Source organism: Malus domestica, chromosome 11, assembly GCF_042453785.1.
Source record: "Malus domestica chromosome 11, GDT2T_hap1".
NCBI lineage: Eukaryota > Viridiplantae > Streptophyta > Magnoliopsida > Rosales > Rosaceae > Malus > Malus domestica.
The window spans coordinates 3,967,925-3,989,892 of record NC_091671.1 but is presented as its reverse complement, the minus strand read 5'-3'; the positions used below and the strand labels follow the sequence as shown (position 1 = coordinate 3,989,892).

Sequence of the window (21,968 nt, the reverse complement as noted above, 5' to 3'; positions counted from 1 at the left end):
AACAGTACTTAAAATTTGGTATTCCTACTCAAGTTTTAGGTGGACGGTTCAATACTTTGTTGAGATTTGGTATTCCTACTCAAGTTTTAGGTAGACGGTTTAATACTTTGTTGAGTTAGATATGTAGATGTGGCAGACTTATTATGTAGTTTAACCTTAATCGCTAAACTTTAATATTGTTATTAAAAAAATTAATGGCAAGTGTCATGCATAAGTTCTTCTGGTTCAAGGTTGTGGATATGTCTTTGCGCTGGTGGTGAGAGTAATCAATCTCTCCCTAACTTTTTCATTACAAAAAAAATTAAAAAATTAATGGCAAGGGTAACATGAACTTTGATGGAGTAAATAGTAGTGAAACAACAAATTCCAAGTAGAACTGAATTTGAGAACTCAATCCTCTTATTGGTACGACAAGCATAAAACGTGAACCAACAATGCTGATTCAAACAGACAATTCAGATGTCGAAATAAGGACGCCATCGTTATCTGCATACAACCATTCGCCTTCACGAATCATGGTTCCCGCAATGTTGATCGGAACATGCTTTTCTCCGACGCCTTTTTTGTTCGATTTCATCGGATGAGATGCCAAAGCCCTCACCCCAATATCACACTCATTGATCTCATCTACATCTCTAATGCAGCCATTCACCACAATACCTGCCCATCCCATGTTTTGAGCCAACTGTCCCAAGTTCCCTCCAACCAAAGCACATCTCATGCTTCCTCCTCCGTCAATGACCAAAACTCTTCCCTCGCCTTTGGTTTCGAGAAGCTGTCTGACTAAGACATTGTCCTCAAACACCTTGAGTGTCGTAATGGGGCCTGAGAATGCTCGGGATTGTCCATATACCTGGAAAATTGGTGGCAGCACACGCAAACCTCCGCTTCCCACAAGAGTTGTATTCGTATCACAAATTTCAGCAGTTGCTAAGGTAGCCATATTTCGCCTGCAGATGCATACAGTCTGCATATCATCAAAAAGTGGTAATGCACATAAAAACTACCTAAGAATAAGCTCAAGCAAAACAACCAACAATAACTTCTCGTCGCAGTTACAGATTCCTAGCATGCTAGTACACTCGAGAAAATAGAGGGAAAGAACCGGAGTTTTGGATAAATATAGGAGCAGCATTGTGCATATTACTGGTTTACTAGCTCGTAAATTCATAGACTGACCACCATATTTCCATTCCATATAACCAAATAAGTGAGAAAACATATTAGGACACACTTTGTTAGGACAATTCATCCCACAATCTGAAAAATAGTGTATCTTGGAGTGGTTTACGAGCTCCTCGACACCCTTCCTTTACAAGCCGGATTTTGGGGGCAAGTTCTACTCATGACCTGTTAACAATTGGTATCAGAGCCTTATTTCAGCGCGCAGCTAAGCCGCCTCAAACAAAAGGAAAGGACTACCACCGGGCCAAAGACAGAAATTTCTTTGTGCACAAACGTGTGTGCAATTTCACTAAAGAACACCAAGGTTTTAAGACATTCAGCAATTCTCAATCCATACATGCAAATTTGGATTCACGAGAGATACAGTGACCATCACAAACATCCGTGCCTAAAATTATTTCTTTTCCAAAGTATGGATCAAGGATAGCACAACACAAATAAAACTAATCGAAGGCGAAAACCCCGATCTTCATATGGAAATCTAGAGAAAGCTAATGAGGCCAAGCTTAAATCTTCCTATATGTTCCAAAAGTTGAAAGAGCAGCATGAGATTAAACAGTCTTAATTAGCAAAAGGAAAGAGGCGCAGACAGGGATGAATAAATTGATCAAGTTAATAGCTAGAGGCATAAATTCACAATATTTTAATAAAACATGAGGATTTCATATAAAATATAACAGAGAAGCCAACTAACATCTCTAATCCATAAGAACTCATCCAATTATACAATGAATTAATCAGTAACAACTGAGAGGATGCTAAAGGGTAGTTTTCCCCACTCCCAAGTTTCTCGTCTGCACTCCTCTCCTTGTCTTTGTCCATTGATTCCAGGGAGGAGTGCAGCGGAGAAAATGAGAGTACGAAAATCACTTTCTAAATACAGATACGAACATAAACTTATTTATCTATACCTAATGCCACATAAACTTACCTAAATTCAAGATAATAACGGTATTTCAAGCCAAATACTTGTCGTAACATCTAATTTTCACACACTCTCAACATGAAAATATTATCTTCACCAATCTCCGAACACAGACAAATTTACACAAGGAAAGCAGAAAACAGGAAACTGAAGCTTACCCAGAAGAGAGAATGAGATGACAGTGTTTGTTCCTCTCTTTTTCTATGTTTGCTTACAAGTTACAACTCACAAGGTGAAGTCTTTCATTCCCTTTTTTATAAAAGTAATTATAAAAATAAAAATAGTTAACAGAGAGTCAAAAGAAGCTGATATCAGCCCTGAATAGGCTCACTGGTCGTTACCAATTTGGCTGCAGATTATCCTGTTGAGTTCTGTGCCCCAGAAATTTCTTGGAAGTTGCACTACCCGCCAAAGTTAGTTAATTAGCCTTTCCGTCCCTCGAGGGATTCTTGGGCTGGTCCAAGTTAGAAGGGTTGGGCTGCTAATTTCCTTAGGTTTCATGGGTCATGTTGTGGACTAATGCCAAGCCGAACCAGATAATGTGGTTCAAATTGCTACACATAATTAGGTACATAGGCCGACCCAGCACTGTAAATTGATCGAGCCGAGTCGACTGATAAGACGAGAGCCGGTTTGGGTCAATCTATCAGGCTATCCCTGATTTTCAGAGGATAATCGGTTAGGTTTTCAACGATGATTATGGGTCGGTCCAGCCCAATGCAGGAGTGAATCGTGATGTGGTACCAAGAAAACAACTTGGTCTGAACGAGGCTCGAACTTAGGTATGGCCGAAAACAATTGGCCTCTTCACTAGTTCGTTTGGCAGTGCGACGGACAAAATTCTAATTCAGCCTCAACCGGTTCTGTAAAGTCTCATTTTGAGACACGATATGTTAGACTTTTGTCCGATTTAATAAGTCAGGTTCGTTTACTAAAAGATCACCAAATATTAGCCAAAATAGCACTCCAATTTATTGAAATAGTTAAATCCATACCAAACAACCAAATAGCTGTGTCACTCAAAATTATGATACCATGAAAGAAACAAAGATCAAATACAAGAAAGTGGAAGTTGAAAAACCCAACAGAAACTTACATTTTTTTATTTTGTGAACGTTTACACAGATGAGTAATCGTAGCACAACTCTTTCTTGTATCATTCAAATACCACGTAATGTCATTGTTAAACACAATACACAATAGTACAATACCACCTAATGGTCAAATGCAATAAACCATTTCTGAATATACTGAATTTGGCTGCTAACGTTTCCAAGATTTACACATTCCCTCCAACTTCGTTGACCTAAATTGAAATGTCGGTTCCTGCCCCACATTTGCTTCTTACAGGCAGAGCAGCTGTAATTTTTATAGGGCAACATCTGCAGCAGCTTTTGTTGCCAAGAATATAGCAGCAGCTGCCCCCATTGTAGACTTGTAGTAGATAAATACATATTGCTCTTTTTATTCTTTTTGTGGCATTACAAACAAAAACGCAAGGGATTACCACCATATCCTTTGTTTTAAGAGAAATAATAACAAATAAGGCCTATTTGAAATTGCTTTTGTAGGAAGCACTTCTATTTAAAAGTGCTTTTGCTAAATGACGCTTATAAATATGTTTAAAATTTAAATTTTTTTAGTTCTTAGAATTGTATTCTGAAGAAGCACATAGCAAACGTTTCTGCATAAACCACTTCTTCAACATATAAGTGTTTTTAAGTTTTTCTACAACATAATATATAAGAATCAATTTTAAGGTGCATATATATTTCTCTTTCTCGATTATTCAAATGTTCATGAAAAAAATGAAAAAGCAGTTATATATATATATATATATATATATCAATATCATGAAAGGTGATGTTATCAACACTCCTTATATTAATTTTTATTATTTGATTTTCTTTAATTCAATCGATAGCCGAAAAATAAAAAAAACTTGTGAAAGATAAAAAAATAATGCGTGAATATCACCACGAATCATGAATTGATATGATATCACAATACAGCCACACGGCCTTGGTTTATATGTAAGTTATAATGAATTCAAAATCACGAAAACGATATGTAGCATAATCATGGCTAGCTATTGCTTTCACTTATAATTTGGTCGGCTCAAAATGTCAAAGCAAAAAGGTTATTAGGGAAAGAAAAGAAAATTTGAACAACATATGGGCTGGTGGGTAGGTCAGAAGAAGAAAATAAAGATTTAAGAAATAAACGTGGTACCCACGATTTATAACTTTTGAAGAAAATTACCTTGCCAACCCATGATTATATTTCATGATTGCAGGTAAGAAATATGGATCCCTTCAATCTTCCATAATCCATATCACTTAAAGCATTTAGCTATATATGGGCTATTTGATTTGATCTAGTCAATGAGTCCACAATGGTGAAAACGAGTTACTCAAATCGATACCTTTCACATGGCTCAAAGGTTCGATATTTTATCCGAGGCTTATTTTGGTTGGGTTTATTTTTCGAAATGAAAAATTAGTATCCGATCCTTAGTTTCTAATGTTAATTGATTAGAATTTTATCAGTTTTCAGATTTTGATCAAAGTCTCTAGCATTAGTGTATTAATGAATTATATGTCAGTTACGTAATTTTTTAAAATAAAAATTAGTAATTGATTTAGAGTTTTAATACTCACACCCTTATTAAACTCTTAAGGAGCTTTTAGATCCAAGTCCAAAAACATAGAATTTTTTAGGAGTGAGTTCAGTTATCTAATTATATGTTTTTATTTCTTTTATACTCATTTTATATTTTCTAAAAATATTAAAAATCAATTAAAATCTTCTAATATTATGCATTTTCCAACTCCAAAAAATATAATTAATATATTATAACAAAAAAACTAATATACTAACATAAATTTATCTGCAAAACATTCTACCCTAACTCAAGTAACAAATATATGAATGTATATTATACCTATACGTGAGATATGAAACCTAATTAAAAGGTAGAAAAAAGATAACATACTTACAAGTAAGACACATTAATCTGTGACAGGTTGATTGTTAAAAAAAAACTGTCATATAGGTAGATAAATATAATTAACCTGTGATATAGGTTGATTATAAAAATTAAAAATAAAATCTATAAATAGGGTTTAAAGCCGAAGGAAGAATGAGAAATAACAAAAAGATAAATAAAAAGAAATAAGCAAAGAGATAATTGGGAATAAATTTGATTTTAACAATAAATCTTATCATTGAACAGATAAGATAACTATTGATAATTATATAATTAAATATAACAAATTGGACTTATTTTAATAAATTGGACTATTCCTACTATTGGCTCAAAAAATTGGACTTATATCAAGTTTCCCCAACTCTTAATTAGTTTTCAATTCAAACATTTCCAAAATATTAAAATAAAAATAGAATAAGTTTATTCCCATTAAATTTTTATCTTATATGTACCCATTCATATAATTTTTCAGTTTTTTCTAATCTTAAATGACCAATTCTTAAATATATCAATGTGTTATATGAAAAATGTATCCTTTTTAATATAAAATTCATTCAATCATTTCTCTAATCTATTTTTTAAACTTATAAGGGTACATTGTAACATCTCACATCGTCCATGGGAGTTGATCATGTAAGCCTTATATGTATATTCTCATCTCTACCTAGCACGAGGCCTTTTGGGAGCTCACTGGCTTAAGGTTCCATCAGAACTTCGAAGTTAAGCGAGAGTTCGCGCAAGAGCAATCCCAGAATGGGTGACCCACTGGGAAGTTCTCGTGTGAGTTTCCAGAAACAAAACTGTGACGGCATGGTCGGGGCCCAAAGTGGACAATACCGTGCTACGGTGGAGTCGAGCCTGGGATGTGGTGGGGGCCCGGGCCGGGATGTGACATACTTTCTATTTCGTTAATTTGAGAATGTATCCATGTCAAGTTTAATAGAAGAAATTTAATAATGTTATTAAGCCTAATATCATTTTTTTTGTGTGTTTTGAAAAATGTACCCATGTTCTGGTACAATAATATTTTGGTTAGTTTTGGAATGTGCCAATGTATATATATACCCAATATATTGGAGAGTATAATTTATCTTTAATATTTTTTTAATCCCATAAATTATGGGTTTTATATAAAATCTCATTAATATAAATAACTACAAATTTCATTTTTTATTTTAAAATATTATAACCTATATAGAAATACATTATTACATTAATGTTAGGAACTTCGATCAAAATATAACCACAAAGGTTTTAGTAAAAAAATATTGGTATTTAAGGACCACATCCAAAGTCTCAAGAATGAAAGAAATGATAAGGATAACAAATTTAAAAGATTTTAACAGCGTCGAGCATGTTCATGCACGGATGAGTGAAAACTATTAAATAAAGTAAATTTTAGGGGAGATGTTAGCAATCTTTCACTCGTACATTTTTATTTAATTTATTCAGTTTTCACTATTTAAATATTACTGTTGAGAAAATAATCAACCAAATTAATTAGAAACTGTTTAACCATTTAATTAATATTTTAAATTTTTTTGTATTTAACTGAAAAATAGTTCGCTTATTTATTAAATGATGTATAAACGATTTATTTATTTTTGTAAAATGATCTTTAAAGGGTGACCTAAATAGAAAGTAAACAATTCAGATATAATTGTGCAACATTTGCATGATGAAAAGCTAATAAGTTAAACGAGAAAATCCAAATAAGAAAGTTGTTGACATTGCTGGTAAGTGGATTTGTGTTTTTGTTCAGTGATCCAACCGCCTTGCTTCCGGTTATATTTATAATTCTGTCATTGATCTCCGTATAATTCACAGCTTTGGCGCTTGTAATAAAGTTCGCCGCAGCGCAAAAACTGTAGAGGTTCTTTGGCATTCACCTCCTTTCGGTTGTATTAAAATTATACTGATGAATACTGATGGTGCCCTTAAGGGTTCCTCAGGTACGGTGGTGCTGGTTACGGAGGGGTCTTTAGGGCTTTTCAAGGTACAGTGCTGGATGCTTTTTGTGCTAATCTTGATATTCCTAGCTCTGTGGCACCAGAGGTTGTGGCTGTTATAAAAGCCATAAAGGTAGCATGGCTTCATGATTGGAAACATGTATGTATTGAGGTTGATTCCATGTTGATTTTGAATTTTTTTTCGCTCGCCTAATCTGGTGCCCTGACGGTTTAAGGTGGAGTGGAGAAAATTTGTTTGTTTTGTTTGTCTCAAATGTAGTTTCGAATCTCTCATATATTTCGGGAGGGAAGGTAACCAAGTTGCAGACGCTTTGGCTATCAATGATGTTTCTGTTTCGGATTTGGTCTGGTGCGATTTTCCTCCACCTTTTATAATGAATTTTGCAATCGGGATTTTTTGAGCTTGCCTAATTATCGTTAAAAGAAGAACGTAAACCCTACAAGGATTACATTCATCAATTAACGACTATTAACGTAAACCCTACCAAGATAGTATCCATCAATTAATGAATATTAATGTAAGCCCCACAAAGATAACATCCATCAACGACTATCAACATACACGATCGCGGCAAAGCTCTAGATTTCAAATTACTTTTTAAAGAAATCAAAGTCATGATTTTAATTAGGGATTTTGCGTGTGTACCACTTGAACTTATAAGCATGTGCGATAATTCTCCATGAATTTTCAATTTTTACATTTTACCATTGGACTGTCTTATCTATTGAAATCTACCACCTACGTTACTTTCAATCAATTTTGTTGTTAAAATATGTCGCACACCCCCTCATGTGGAGGGATATTTTTGACATTCAATGTTTACCATAATTTGGGGTTTGCCCAGTAAATTTGAACTCATTATCATCCATCCCTCTTCACTTAATGTCAATGTAGATGTCAGCAACCAATTTTCACTTCAATTCTTCAACAACCCTTGCCAAAACCAAAGCCAAAATCAACTTCTCTCTTTCTCTTCATGACCTATCTCCACTGCCACTACAAAAAAAAAAGCATTTTGCCTTTGTACAAATTGATTACAGTTAACGCTAGAAAGTGAATTGACAAAAATATTCCTCCACGTCAGGGCATGTGACATGTTTTAACGGTAAAATGGATAAAAGTAACATAGCTAGCAGATTCCAACAATTAAAAGAGTCAAGCAGTAAAAATTAAAAGTTCAAACGGTATTGACGCACATACTTGCAAGTTCATGTGGTACTTATGCACAATCCCTTTTAATTATTTATATTTAATTCCTACTATTGTTATTATTTGCTCACTTGACTCACATCCAAAAAGTTTAAAACGCTTGATCTCCTCATCATAAAAGTGATCGACCTCGGTCCAACATTAGAAAAAGTACGAGCATGCAAAGCTTTTTTTCCTTAGTATTAGAGACAAAAATCTCATAATATCAACATCTTTCGTAATCTTTTAAAAAGAAAAGAGAAAAAACTATTCGTGTCATCGAACCTTTTTCCTTCTCTTGTGAACAATATCACCCAATTAAGTAATGATATTATAGTTATATGGGGAAGGGTGTATTTCACGAACTAAAGCGTTTTTGTTAACATTTCTTTCGTATTTCCTTTTAGGTTCTCATTAATTTGTCACATGTAGTTAATAGTACTTATCGTAAATAAATAGGTTTAATCATTTTTGTTGAGTAAAACAATGATTTTGTAACTTGAGCAATATGCATGAGGTCTTATATTCGATTCTTAAGTCTTAATATCATTTGTATAGAAAAAGAAAGAGAATAGGATAACATAAATAGGACTTCCGTGCTGGTGTGGAAGAAGCAATCGAGACGTCTATTTACAAGCCAACCAATATTTCAACTAACCCTAGCTAGGGTCTCAAAGACAAGTTCTAGAATTTAGAATTCCCCATGGAAAACGCAATGTACCAATTCACAACTAAAGTCAAATATTTCGGAGGGTTCTACCAGCTACCGACCAGTCTCCCCTTCTTCCTTAGACGTCCCTACTTGGGGCTGACCATAGTCCCTGGCCACCGGAAGAGTCAGCACAATTTGTTGCTTTGCCTTTTGGTGCACTCCAAGCTCTTTATTCATTTGATAATTAATCTTAATCACATGTATATATCTAATCAGATTGTTTATTACATCCTTTGCATAGGTGAGATTAAGTCATATATATTACTGGCTACATACATCTCTTGTATACGTAAATCTCGCTTATGAAAGGATTTATAAATGTATAGGAGACGTGGTTCACAAGATGATGGTAAATACTAATAGAGTTCATATAATTAAATCGTTTTCCTCTAAAGAGATAAATAAAACAAAAACTGAAATATATTTTTTCCTTATGCTAAAAATGATTTTGGTTCTTATAGTTGGAGCGGAGTTTTATTTTATTTTTTGTGATTTTAGGTATGTAATTTATTAATTGTGGCAATTCAAGGAGAAATTTTTAATTGTGACGGGAACACAAGTGGTACACTACGTGTTTTAATAGAAGTTGTGAGAAATTTTATTTTTTAAGTTATTAACTTTTTAGCACACTTAACCCATCATTTGAATAGTGACACATGATGTACCAACTTATGTACTAGTCACACTGAAAAGTCTCTCCAATTCAAGAAGCTTGTTTGGAAGTGTTTTGCATGAAAATATTTTTGGAACTATTTCTTAGTAGAAAAATACAATAAATTCTAGAAAGCTTCTTGCAGAAAACATTTCAAGTACTTTTAGAACCCAAAAATATGTTCTCTAAAAATGCTTTTAGCTATTTTAAAAGCACTTTCAAACGAGACCTTAATTTTTTTTTAAAAAAAGTACTATATGAGCGAAAAATGTGAGAGTAAATGTAATACCCTGAAAATGTAAATATAGGAATTGGGTATTCATAATTATGAATATGTAAAAATAATTGGGAATTTATATTAATTCATAAAATTTTAGTTTTAATTAAACTAGTTACGAGGTTTAAAGTTTGGATATTAATTATTGAAGATATGTAGACCTTTCAAGGTCAAAATTTATGTTTTTGAATAAAGCTCAATCTCACGAACGCGTAGGCGTAAACGGAACGCAATTTGGAGATATAACGAAGAAGTTATTAACGCTTAAAATCGAGGGTAAAATTGTAAATTTATCATTTATAGAATGCTCCAGATTTTTGGAGCCAAATCTGGAAGGCCATGTGTGTGGCCCAGATTAAAAGTAAGAAAGTTAGGCGGTGGAGATGGAAGATAAATGAGAGAAAGGAGGGAGAGATGAGCCAATCAGGAAAGGGGGAGATGAGAGAGTGACTAATGAGAGAAGAGAGAAAGGAAGGGAAAGGAGAGGAAGGAAGTGCACCGGATCATTCGACCCAGTTCTATGCCATCGACCCGACCCAGCTTTCTCCACCTCCTCCGGTGGCTTTTCGTCGGTTTTTCTGACGAATTATGTTACCAAACCATCTTAAAAACGTTCCATGACCTCCCCTTGACTGATTCTATCATAAATTAGATAGATATTGGCCCTGAAACTGTGCAAAACCTCACCGGTGGGTGCGTGAGTTCATAGGTGGTGATCCACCAAATCTGAAACAAACTCTTCCAATTACCACCACCAACATGTTCCTTGAGAACCCAGGAATAAAGCCCAAACAAGGTTTGGGGCGTCGGAGCTGCTATGGAGTCGAGTCGAGGACACCAAAATTTATAGGGTTCCGGCGAGTTTGGGCCAAATTGGAGCATTTCTAGACCAAATTGGACTTGGTAACAAGTATAAAGTTTTATCTACTCTTTGAGATCTTCATTTCTGTAATTTTTGAGAATTTTTAGAAATAATTGAATTTTTCGGCAAGTCGGAGCCGCCGACCGCCACCCGTGGCGGCGCACGGCCAAGGAGCCGACAATTATTCTTTATGCGAATTTCGTTATTCTAATTATGTTTTTGAGATCAAATTGTTGTGGTTTGAATATTAATACGATTTTGGTATATATTGGATTAACTGAATATATTCAGATTTTGTTTAATTTTGGAATATGTAAACTACGAAAGGTATAATATTCAAATAAAGATGACTAAAGATATTATACATGACAGTTTTAGTTACTTTATTATATTGTTTAATTGTTGTATTTATTTACTGGATTAGGGTGCAAAGGGCGAATCTAGCGGGAACTGCTGATGGGGTTTTGGGCCTATATTTTTTTTGCCCTAATTTTTGTTTAGAAATCGATGCACTCGTGTATAAAGCATACTGACAAAATGCACCCTCACTCAGCTACAAGCTCACAACAATTACAAATATTTTGGCAGACTTGGAGTTTTAGGGTTTTGGAGTTTTTGAGTGAGAGACCCCCGATCGAGAGAGATCCCCCAAACCCTATGTCCCGCGGGCCGCGCCTTCTCTCAGCTTTTCGAAAATTTCTATTTTTATACCATCCACCACCACCACCACCTTATTATTTTAGTGACTCGAAATGGCCGTATACGCACGAGACGCGTACATAAAAAATAAGTTATCTATTCATTTTGTAATGCCAAGGTAAATTATATATTTAAATCAAAAGTTGCAAATCATTTTATGTGATTTTTAATGGTTGAATTATTACTTAAGTATTGATTGACTAAAATGATTTATTCAATTTAACGAAGGTTTTTCACATAATGACTAAAATAGTTTACGATAGACAATTTCATGGATCACTTCTATCTATTTTAAATATCAAAGACCATAATGAAGGATTATAACAATCTCATAGACCATTTTGACTAAAAAGTCATACTAAAATATTAACACTTGCAAGAAAAATCCTAAGGGAATGGCCTCTTGTAAAGCAAGAATTTAGTATTTAAACATACAATATGTCTTTGGAGGAGCAGCTTATCGGGGACCAATACACTTACTCAATGACGATATTCTTATAATAATTATAATATATATTAGTTGCTCCATTCTCTCATGCAACAGATAAATTTTTTAGTGTGCTAGAAACACGGTTTGATATATCAAATGTCATATACAATTAGTTTTATATATATATATATATATATTATTTTTTTTAAGTTTCAAAACTAATTATATTATTATATTTAATATACCAGTCCGTGTTTCCGCCACACGGAAAATATATACATGCAATGAACGTCCACCACTTTAAAGTCCTTGCTTGGTTTTTTATTAACTTTTTTAGTCTTATAAATATATTTTTTAAGACTTTTATTCAATGTTATGACGTATGAAACCTCGCTTAATTTCTTGCTCCTCTTTTTCTACGTAAATAGTGGAGTATTATTCAGCATAACTTATATACTAGCCTTCATGCACGCGCCTTAAAGGTATTTATATGTGTAATTTGACAAAAGAAAAATCAAATATTTGAAGTAAATGAATAATTTTAAATCATACTAGAAGAAACCCCTCATAAACCAATTAAAGCAACTGAATTCACATAATAAATTCGGTTTCTATAGAATTTACATTAAGAATAGAGAAAATAATATTTAATAAACAATTGATTGAATCACATTATTGCTAGCGTATTGTGAGACTAAGCCCACCCGTACCCCTTAGTGTAGATAATATCTTTTGTTAAAAAAAATCATTTGACAATTAATTTAATCACATTATTATCCGCTTGCGAAATACCTTTTTTATAACCAGCATTACACTCATTTTAAGATGTTTTGAACGTGTTTAAAAATAGAGAAATTGAATCACATTATTGCTAGGCTATTGTGAAGTACTAATTATAAAAAAACTGCACAAAAAAAATAATTATTAAAAAAATACTGTTAAAATTACAAAATTACCCTTGTATTATTTTATGCAATTTTTTTTGGCTGCTTTTGATTTTTGATTTTTTATTTTTTGGCTGAAAGGTATTTGGGCCATATTATTTTTGGTCGAAGCGGTAACCCCAAAGTGGGGCTCTATCTTTATATATAAGATATGTGATAGTCAATGTATGAAGAGGCCTTAGTAATCACTCAAGTCGAGTAAATAATGATATATTGTATTTTCAAGTGAAAGATGAAAGGTAGAAGTATTGATAAATATTTAAATACACTAGATTCGCATACATGTTCAAGACAAGATGGAAAAACTTGTAATAAGTAATAACAATTGGAATATTTTTGCTTCTCAAGTGATGGTGATGCTGCCACTCAGTACAACGGTTTGGTGGTATTTTTTTTCACTTGGTAGTGAAAGGTTTTAGGTTCGAATCTCGTGAATGGCGAATTCGATATCAAATTAGGTTGTCCACTGTGTGGCTTAGCTGAACTCCCCTCCCTTTAGTGTAAAAATATCGACGTACTAAAAAAAAGTGATGGTGATGCTCATCACTTTGTTTATTACCGTTGGATGAGTTTAAATTTCGAGATCTGTGTAGTAGATAGACACAAATCTCAAAAGGATGGTACCCACACACTCATTTTTTCTTCTCACACACTTTTTGTTAATTTTTGTTCTTTGTCTTCTTTAATTCACAATCGAAAATTGAGAGAGATGTGTGAGAGGTAAAAAGGGTGAATGGGACTTGGCTGCTGAAGAATTAGCAGCACCTCTTACTGATCACCAATCACGGCTGGACACATGTCTAAGTTGTTGATTTTTTAATCACAACTTGGACACGTGTCCAGCCGTGATTGGTGATCAGCAAGGGTGCTACTGATTCTTTCAGAAGCCAAGTTCTATCCAAAAAGGGGTGTGTACACCCCATTTCAAAATTTAAACTCATTCAACGGTGATAAATAGGATAGTGAGCATTATCTCCACTTGAGCGTGGTGAACAAAAATACACTCTTATAACAATTTAAAGAGAAGTACAAGAGACAAATCCTCTTTATCCTACATTGACTGATATATCTCAATGCCTTTTTATTTTGTTAATGTATAACCTTGTTGATATATATTGAGTCGATCTCAAACTTGTTTTTAATCTATTTGTGTTGGGATTTGAAGATTGTGTTTCCAAAACTACCAAGGAATATATCCCGGCCACTTTGAATTTGGTATTTAATATGCTTGTATAGTATATACAAAAATGACAGCGATGAAAGCAAACTAATCACATTTCTTGTGGATAGAAAGGAGAATAATATAAGAAAATGAGTCATACATATAAAAAAATATCCTATAGAGATACTCAAATTGGACCAATGATCGATTTTTAGGTTTAATGTAAAAGAATATATACTTAATAGTAGATGTGATATTACATTAGATGAACGCTTTGTACTCCTATCTGTTTTCTTCCAACAATGTAATTTGATCTTGAAACATTGTAAAGTGTCCATTTTATAGGGTCCTTTTTAAAGTTCATCTAAGAAAGCAATTCAAACAACTTGAAAATTGTTTCGTCATTTAACTGTTATTAAATAAATAGGTAAAAACTCAATGTTTTTATTAATCACTAAGAAAATAAATCGACAAACTCAAAAATCATTTAGCTAATTGTTATTAAGTAAATATATCAATCCAAAAAAATCAACCAACTAAAAAGCGTTTAACTTATGTAACTGTTATCAAATAAAAAGTATGTTCACTATTTTGACTATTGACTATTGCAATTATCACAACGTTAAACAAATGATTAAATATTTTCCGACGTTATTGAATCTAATACTTTGTAGCGATAATCTTTGAATAATAACTTAGAAAAGTAAATATTTCCAACCATATTTCTACCTTATTACAATATGAGAATGAGAACAAAACATACTTAAAAAAGGTTAAACAAAGAGAAAACTAGCTAACATTACTCTAACCCAAACATTTTTGGGCAATTAACAAAATTGTAAACATTGATAAAATTAATCAGATATTTGCACATAATTCTACAATGGTATTAACAATCAAAACCCTATAATAAAGAAAGGAAGAAAATCACAATCACGTTTCAGAGACGTACGTGCGGGGTAATCCGTCCAAGTTTCCAACCAAATGCCCCAAGAGCCCCGAAATTGCCAGAAATTGACACGAGAGAGAGAGAGGGAGCATATCCAAAGTTTGACTGGACCCAGAAGTAGAGAAAAAAGATGGGGCACCGTGACATCACTCCCCACAATTTACTCTCTCTCTAGACTTTATCTCTCCTCTGCCCCAAAAGCCCACCAACTTGTCTTGTATTATATTCTTATTTTCTGTCTCTCTTTACTTCCCCTAAAGCATCCTGCCAGCCCTTCCCTCCCTCCCCTTCTTGTCCAAGGCCATTTTTTCTTTCTTTTTCTTTTTCTTTTCTTTTTTTTTTCTCACCTTCCAAACAGAACCATTTATCATATGACACTTCTGTGTGTCACATTCACAGGAAATATTTTTGGGGTTTCTGCTTCTTCTTCTGGGTTCTAAAAATTCATCACTCAAAACACCAAAGAAAAAGAAAAAACAGAAGAAATATTATTAAGGTTGTATCATGTGAAATGCTATATAGTATGTACTACTACTGTACTTTGGTTTGATGTTTACCAGAGACCCGACAGTTCTGAACATCGTATCCAGAGACTCTGTCAGCTCCGAGGTCTCTCTCTCCCCCTCTCTCTCTCTCCCCCCCTTTCTTTTTCTTCACCATCTCTGACTGCCCATTATTTCTGAGCACTTGCCCTTTAAGTTGAAGCCCTACTTTTCTTTTTTCCATTAATATCATCATCTTTCTCTATCATTATTCATTCATGTTATTATTTTTCATGGTATTTTCTAGCTCTTAAGTCTTAAATGTTGTGTTTTTGATGGGTTTCTTTCAAAGTTTGATGCTTTCATAAATTTTTGATGCTTGACAGTGATTTCCACCACCAATCCCACCAACCCTTTTGTTTATTTTAATTGTTTTATTTCTGAATTTTAATTGGGTTTGTTTAAATTTTCAATTTTGCAGCTTCCAAGCAAGCCCCACTTGATGAAATGTGTGGAAGAAAAGATATGGAAGTTCAGACTTTCAGCTCAGATCTGGAATGAGGAAAACTGGTTGAGTTTTAGGTGAATGAAAATTGTATAGTTTCTATATTTTTCTTCATTTTCAGAAATCTGCAAAAAAAAAGATACCTTTCTTTCATGGAATTCTGAAAGGTTGATGATGTTGGAGAGAGATTAGAAGTTCAGATCACAACAAAGGATGATGGGATTTTTTTCCTTTCTGCTTTTGTTTGTTTTTCACTTCCACCTGCTCCTAAGTTTGACCTCAGGCGCCAGAATTTTGTCTTCAAGCAGCGGTGGCGGTGGCGGTGGTGATGTGGTGGAGCTGTTGTATGCATTCAAACAATCTTCTGTTGTATCTGATCCCCATGGCATCTTATCTGATTGGAAACCTGATTCCACCACTCCTCTCTGCTCTTGGAAAGGCATCACCTGCTCCTCCGACGGTGCAGTCACCTCCCTCAACCTCTCTAACGCCGGTCTCATTGGCGGCCTCCACCTTCCGCCTCTCGCCGCCCTGCCGAGCCTCCAGCAACTCCACCTGCAGGGCAATTATTTCTCTGCTGTTGATCTCTCTGTGTCCAATGTAACATCATGCAGACTTGAAACCGTTGACTTGTCCTCCAACAACATCTCCCAAGCGCTTCCAATCCGATCGTTTCTTCAGGGTTGCGACCGCCTTGTTTTCGCTAACCTGTCTCACAATTCAATCCCCGGAGGCGATCTAGGGTTTGGTGCTTCTCTGCTTCAGCTGGACATCTCTCACAATCTGATTTCGAATGCGGATTCGTTGACTTGCAACAGTCTGAACTTGCTCAATGTTTCACACAACAAGCTGACCGGAAAGTTGAGTGATTCTTTCTTGTCCTGCAAGAATGTATCAACCCTTGACCTTTCAAACAATGGCTTTTCCGGGGAATTACCGAACAGCTTCATTGCAAAGGCTTCAGCTTCTCTCGAGTATTTGGATCTCTCAAGCAACAATTTTTCGGGGACGTTCTCCGCCCTTGATTTCGGGCAGTGCGGCAGCCTCACTTTGCTTAGGCTATCACACAATGCACTCTCCGGGGATCAGTTTCCTCCGAGTTTCGAAAACTGTCAGGCTCTGGAGACGCTGGACCTCTCGAATAATAAGCTTGAGAACGAAATCCCGGGTGTTTTGTTGGGAAATCTCAAGAAATTGAGGCAACTATTTCTTGGTCACAACTATTTTTCGGGTGCAATTCCAGCCGAACTAGGAAAAGCTTGTGGGACTCTTCAGGAACTTGATATTTCTGGTAACATTCTCTCTGGAGAGTTCCCTTCGAGTTTTTTGTCCTGCACTTCATTGGTTAGCCTCAATCTCGGACACAATCAGCTCTCAGGGAATTTTCTCAATACCGTTGTAAGCCGTCTTCCGAGCTTGAGATATCTCTATGTACCATTCAACAACATAACTGGTTCTGTGCCGCTGTCTCTTACCAATGGCACGCGGCTTCAAGTGCTTGATCTCAGTTCGAACATCTTCACTGGGAACATTCCTTCAGGGTTTTGCTCCTCCAATGCTGCATCAGTTTTAGAAAAAGTGCTTCTAGCTAACAATTTGCTGTCCGGGAATGTGCCCTCGGAGCTTGGAAACTGCAAGAACCTGAATTCCATTGATCTGAGCTTCAACCACTTGAGTGGTCCAATTCCTTTAGAAATTTGGAGCTTGCCGAAGCTCTCTGACTTGGTTATGTGGGCAAACAACCTCACCGGTGAAATCCCAGAAGGCATTTGCATTGATGGAGGAAACCTGGAAACTCTGATTCTCAACAACAATCTCATCACTGGAACCATTCCGCGGTCGATTGTCAACTGCACCAACATGATTTGGGTGTCACTATCTGGTAACCGCCTTAGCGGAGATATCCCATCTGGCATTGGGAATCTCCATAAGCTTGCTATACTCCAGTTAGGCAACAATTCGCTCTCGGGACAGATTCCAGCTGAGCTTGGCAAGTGTGAGAACCTCATTTGGCTTGATTTGAACAGCAATGACCTAAGTGGTTCTATCCCACCAGAGCTGTCCAACCAAGCCGGCCTAGTCCTTCCTGGGATTGTTTCCGGGAAGCAGTTTGCATTCGTAAGAAATGAGGGTGGGACATCTTGCAGGGGTGCAGGAGGACTAGTTGAGTTTGAGGGAATCCGAGCAGAAACACTAGAAAAGTTTCCTATGGTTCACTCGTGCTCGTCGACTAGAATTTACTCTGGATGGACAGTTTACACATTCACCAGCAATGGCAGCATGATCTTCCTTGATCTATCCTACAACTCCTTGACTGGAACCATTCCTGAAAACTTAGGTATGCTGTCCTACGTACAAGTCCTTAACCTAGGACACAACAAGCTATCCGGAAACATTCCTGATAGCTTTGGAGGATTGAAAGCAGTTGGAGTCCTTGATCTCTCTCATAACAACCTTCAGGGTTTTGTCCCAGGATCGTTGGGGACTCTCTCTTTTCTGAATGACCTTGATGTGTCTAACAACAACCTCACCGGTCCCATCCCTTCCGGAGGTCAGCTGACCACTTTCCCAGCATCTAGATATGAGAACAACTCCGGCCTTTGCGGGGTACCCTTGGCGGCCTGTAGCTCTCAAAGGCACTCAACAGATTCCAAAGTTGGAGGGAGAAATAATTCTTTGACTTCAGCAATGGTAATTGGCGTCACGTTCTTTTTCTTCTGTATCCTTATACTTATGTTAATGCTGTATCGGGTGAAGAAGTACCAGCTGAAGGAGGAAAAGAGAGAGAAATATATCGAAAGCCTTCCAACTTCCGGTGGCAGCAGCTGGAAACTTTCCAGTGTTCCCGAGCCTCTGAGCATCAATGTAGCCACATTTGAGAAGCCTTTGAGGAAACTGACCTTCGCCCATCTGCTCGAAGCCACTAATGGTTTCAGTGCAGACAGCTTGATAGGCAGTGGAGGATTTGGCGAGGTCTACAAGGCACAACTGGGAGATGGCTCTGTTGTTGCAATTAAGAAGCTAATCCAAGTCACAGGCCAAGGTGACAGGGAGTTTATGGCAGAAATGGAAACTATTGGGAAAATCAAGCACCGAAACCTGGTTCCTTTGTTAGGGTACTGTAAGATCGGCGAGGAGAGACTTCTCGTGTATGAGTACATGAAATGGGGAAGTCTGGAGGCTGTTCTTCATGACAAATCCAAGGCAGGGGTTTCAAGGCTTGATTGGGCAGCAAGAAAGAAGATTACTATAGGTTCCGCGAGAGGTCTAGCTTTCCTTCACCATAGTTGCATACCTCATATTATCCACCGTGACATGAAGTCTAGCAATGTTCTTCTGGATGAAAATTTTGAGGCCAGAGTATCTGATTTTGGCATGGCAAGATTGGTCAATGCCCTTGATACTCATCTCAGCGTGAGTACCCTTGCAGGCACTCCGGGTTATGTTCCCCCCGAGTACTACCAGAGTTTTCGATGCACAACAAAAGGGGATGTCTACAGCTACGGTGTTATTCTGCTAGAGCTTCTCTCGGGGAAAAGGCCTATAGATCCGTCAGCATTTGGGGATGACAACAACCTGGTTGGATGGGCAAAGCAGCTTCAGAGAGAGAAGAGATGGAATGAGATACTGGACGCCGAGCTGTTGACGCAGATATCTGGTGAGGCTGAATTATACCAGTATCTGAGGATTGCCTTTGAGTGCCTTGATGACAGGCCATTCCGAAGACCAAACATGATCCAAGTTATGGCTATGTTTAAAGAGCTTCAGGTTGGTTCAGAAAATGACGTCCTCGATGGCTTTTCGCTGAAAGAGACTGTTGTTGAGGAACCATAAAAGAAAGACTTAGTTCATAGCACATGTCATCCGGAGGTGGTTCCAATGATGAAAGAAGTTTCTGCAATCGAAGACGGGAGGTCCTATCCTTCGCAGTATGCGTGCTGTATATAATAGAACCGTGAATCGGAGAGAGATGTAGAAGAAAACGCATAGGGAGAACAGAGTAAATGATGAAGTCTCTTGTTAGCTCAAAGTTGGGGTGAAGTGTATATTCGTTTATTCGAAAAATCGTGTGTATAACCAAGGCTTCGAAAAGGACTTTGTTTCTTTCTATTTGGCTTGTGTTCCTTCCTCTCTCACAGTTTTGCTAACTAGTTTCGCCATTGTCCATCACAATTGGTTTATGTTCATAGAAAGCTGATATGTGGTTTTGTAAAATTGTAATAGCAGTCTTTGAGTAATTGGAATCTTTTGCAGTTTGCTTAATATATTTCTGTGATTGTTTTCATACATTGTTCATCATTTATCGTCCTGCTTTGGTGCTAAACTTCCACCCTGCACCAGATTGTTAGCTCCGAAACTCCAACCTTTTCTCTTGAGCTCACTGCTGAAGACAAGAAAAGGTTCTTGATATTGTACTAGTGAAGTCAGTCTCTCATCCTCTCATCCCTTGCCTTTGTGGTATTGTAATTCTAGAAAAAAGAAAAAACCCGAAAGTCTTACGCCTCGCCTTGCAAAACCCTAAGTGCCTCGCTCGCTCTATGCCTTCGCCTTTGAAGACACTAGTAACCCAACTAAAAAAATTCATATTTTTCAGTTACACCGAGAAAATTTTCATCTCCAAATCCTCCTTATCAAATTTGTTTAACATGTTTGTACATAATCTCAATGTGAATGCACTAGTTCTTAAATTTATTTTATCTTTAGGGCTAGCAATTCCTGTTTCAATTTTACCTTGAATTTGAAAGATATGCATGGTTTTATATGAACAAATATGACTCAACTTTATCACGTATTTTCTAGTAAAAACTGAAAAGCTCTATAGAACTTAAAGTGAGCACTTCCTTCACCTTGTTCGATGTCTTCTGTTACTGTTTAGTTGTTGAGGGTACAAGGCCCACTGCAGCATGACCTCGAATGCGGTTGCAGCAGCACATTCACATCCATTTTTTGTGAGTGTGCCGCCGTGTATAGCAACTGTACAGTATAATTTGTCCACATACTTGAATTTTCAATAAAAATGTTAGTTAAGTAAGTGTGCAGACTAAAACAAACTAGGTAAAATTAAAATTACCATTGACCAAAAAAATAATGAACTAGGTAATATTAAAGCTTTTTGTCACATGTTTTGAGGTTTAATTGGTGATTAGTCCTGAAAAGTTAAGGTGATATGTATGGTGCATTTGAGGGGCAAGCAGTTCATGATGACATTCTGAGGCCTACCATAGACTTCATTCCAATGTTTTAAATTTTTTGTGGCAAATTTACCGCTATCAAAATTCAAATAATTTCCTTCAATATCCTCCATTCAAATTAGATGTAACAGTCGTATCACGTGTTTATGTGACTACACACATAACTCGAAACCCACTGCATTTTCTCGACATCTCTGCCCATCCGTAGCCCCACCCTATAAGAATTTGTATCCTGCTGGTCGCACACAAGGCCACCCCACGAGGATAGATTATCAACTGATTAGCTGACCATTATTGTTGTAGGTCGAACTTAGTCAGCAAACTTAAGTAGGAACCTAATTTCGAGTTCAAATCTTCTGTATTTATTTTACGTGTGGTTTTTTTGTAGTCTCCACCATTTATTGACACGTGTTCGTAATTTTAACCCCATTTAACTCTGTTTTCATAAATTTAACACGTATCAATTCATCAATAATATAAACTACCGAGAGACTACACTCAAAATTAATACATAAGATTTGAACTCATTAATCTCAATGTTTTGAAGTTTTAGTAGTAAGTTGTCTTCAATGATGATGACAAAGCATGTGGATTCGTTTTCTCTGTTGGAATTATGAGCCCAAATCATTAATTAGTCTCTAATCACAGGGCTAAGTTTAGATTACTTTATGGAGCTTTATGCATTACCTCCATAATATCTGCATTTTCTTTCGGTAATGTTGGGTAATCTTGAGGACTTTGTGCGGATTTTCTTGTCGGTTCTGCCCATTAAAAAATGAATAAGTTGAAACTTCTTTTGGTTTTTTGTGGTGACTTCTTCTTTAACCAATATCTAAATTGTGAT

At 36.1% G+C, this 21,968-nt stretch overlaps 2 protein-coding genes across 3 annotated transcripts; one reads left to right on the top strand and one right to left on the bottom strand.

Moving 5' to 3' along the window:
• Positions 1-313: 313 nt before the first annotated feature.
• On the bottom strand, positions 314-2,415 carry LOC103422633 (putative 4-hydroxy-4-methyl-2-oxoglutarate aldolase 3). Of its 2 annotated transcripts, none has more exons than XM_008360685.4 (2): positions 2,269-2,415; positions 314-950 (listed from the first exon to the last, which is right to left on the bottom strand). In XM_008360685.4, exon 2 carries the CDS (start codon positions 941-943, stop codon positions 443-445), a length of 501 nt encoding a protein of 166 aa, XP_008358907.2. In that variant the 5' UTR covers positions 944-950; positions 2,269-2,415; the 3' UTR covers positions 314-442. The 2 variants fall into 2 exon arrangements, with proteins under 2 accessions (XP_008358907.2, XP_017184249.2); XM_017328760.3 differs by having other exon boundaries at positions 2,117-2,339.
• A 12,776-nt stretch (positions 2,416-15,191) lies between these two features.
• On the top strand, positions 15,192-20,197 carry LOC103429859 (receptor-like protein kinase BRI1-like 3). The gene is made up of 2 exons (XM_008367985.4): positions 15,192-15,554; positions 15,909-20,197. The coding sequence occupies exon 2, from the start codon at positions 16,146-16,148 to the stop codon at positions 19,764-19,766; it is 3,621 nt and encodes a 1,206-aa protein (XP_008366207.2). The 5' UTR covers positions 15,192-15,554; positions 15,909-16,145; the 3' UTR covers positions 19,767-20,197.
• Positions 20,198-21,968: the final 1,771 nt, after the last annotated feature.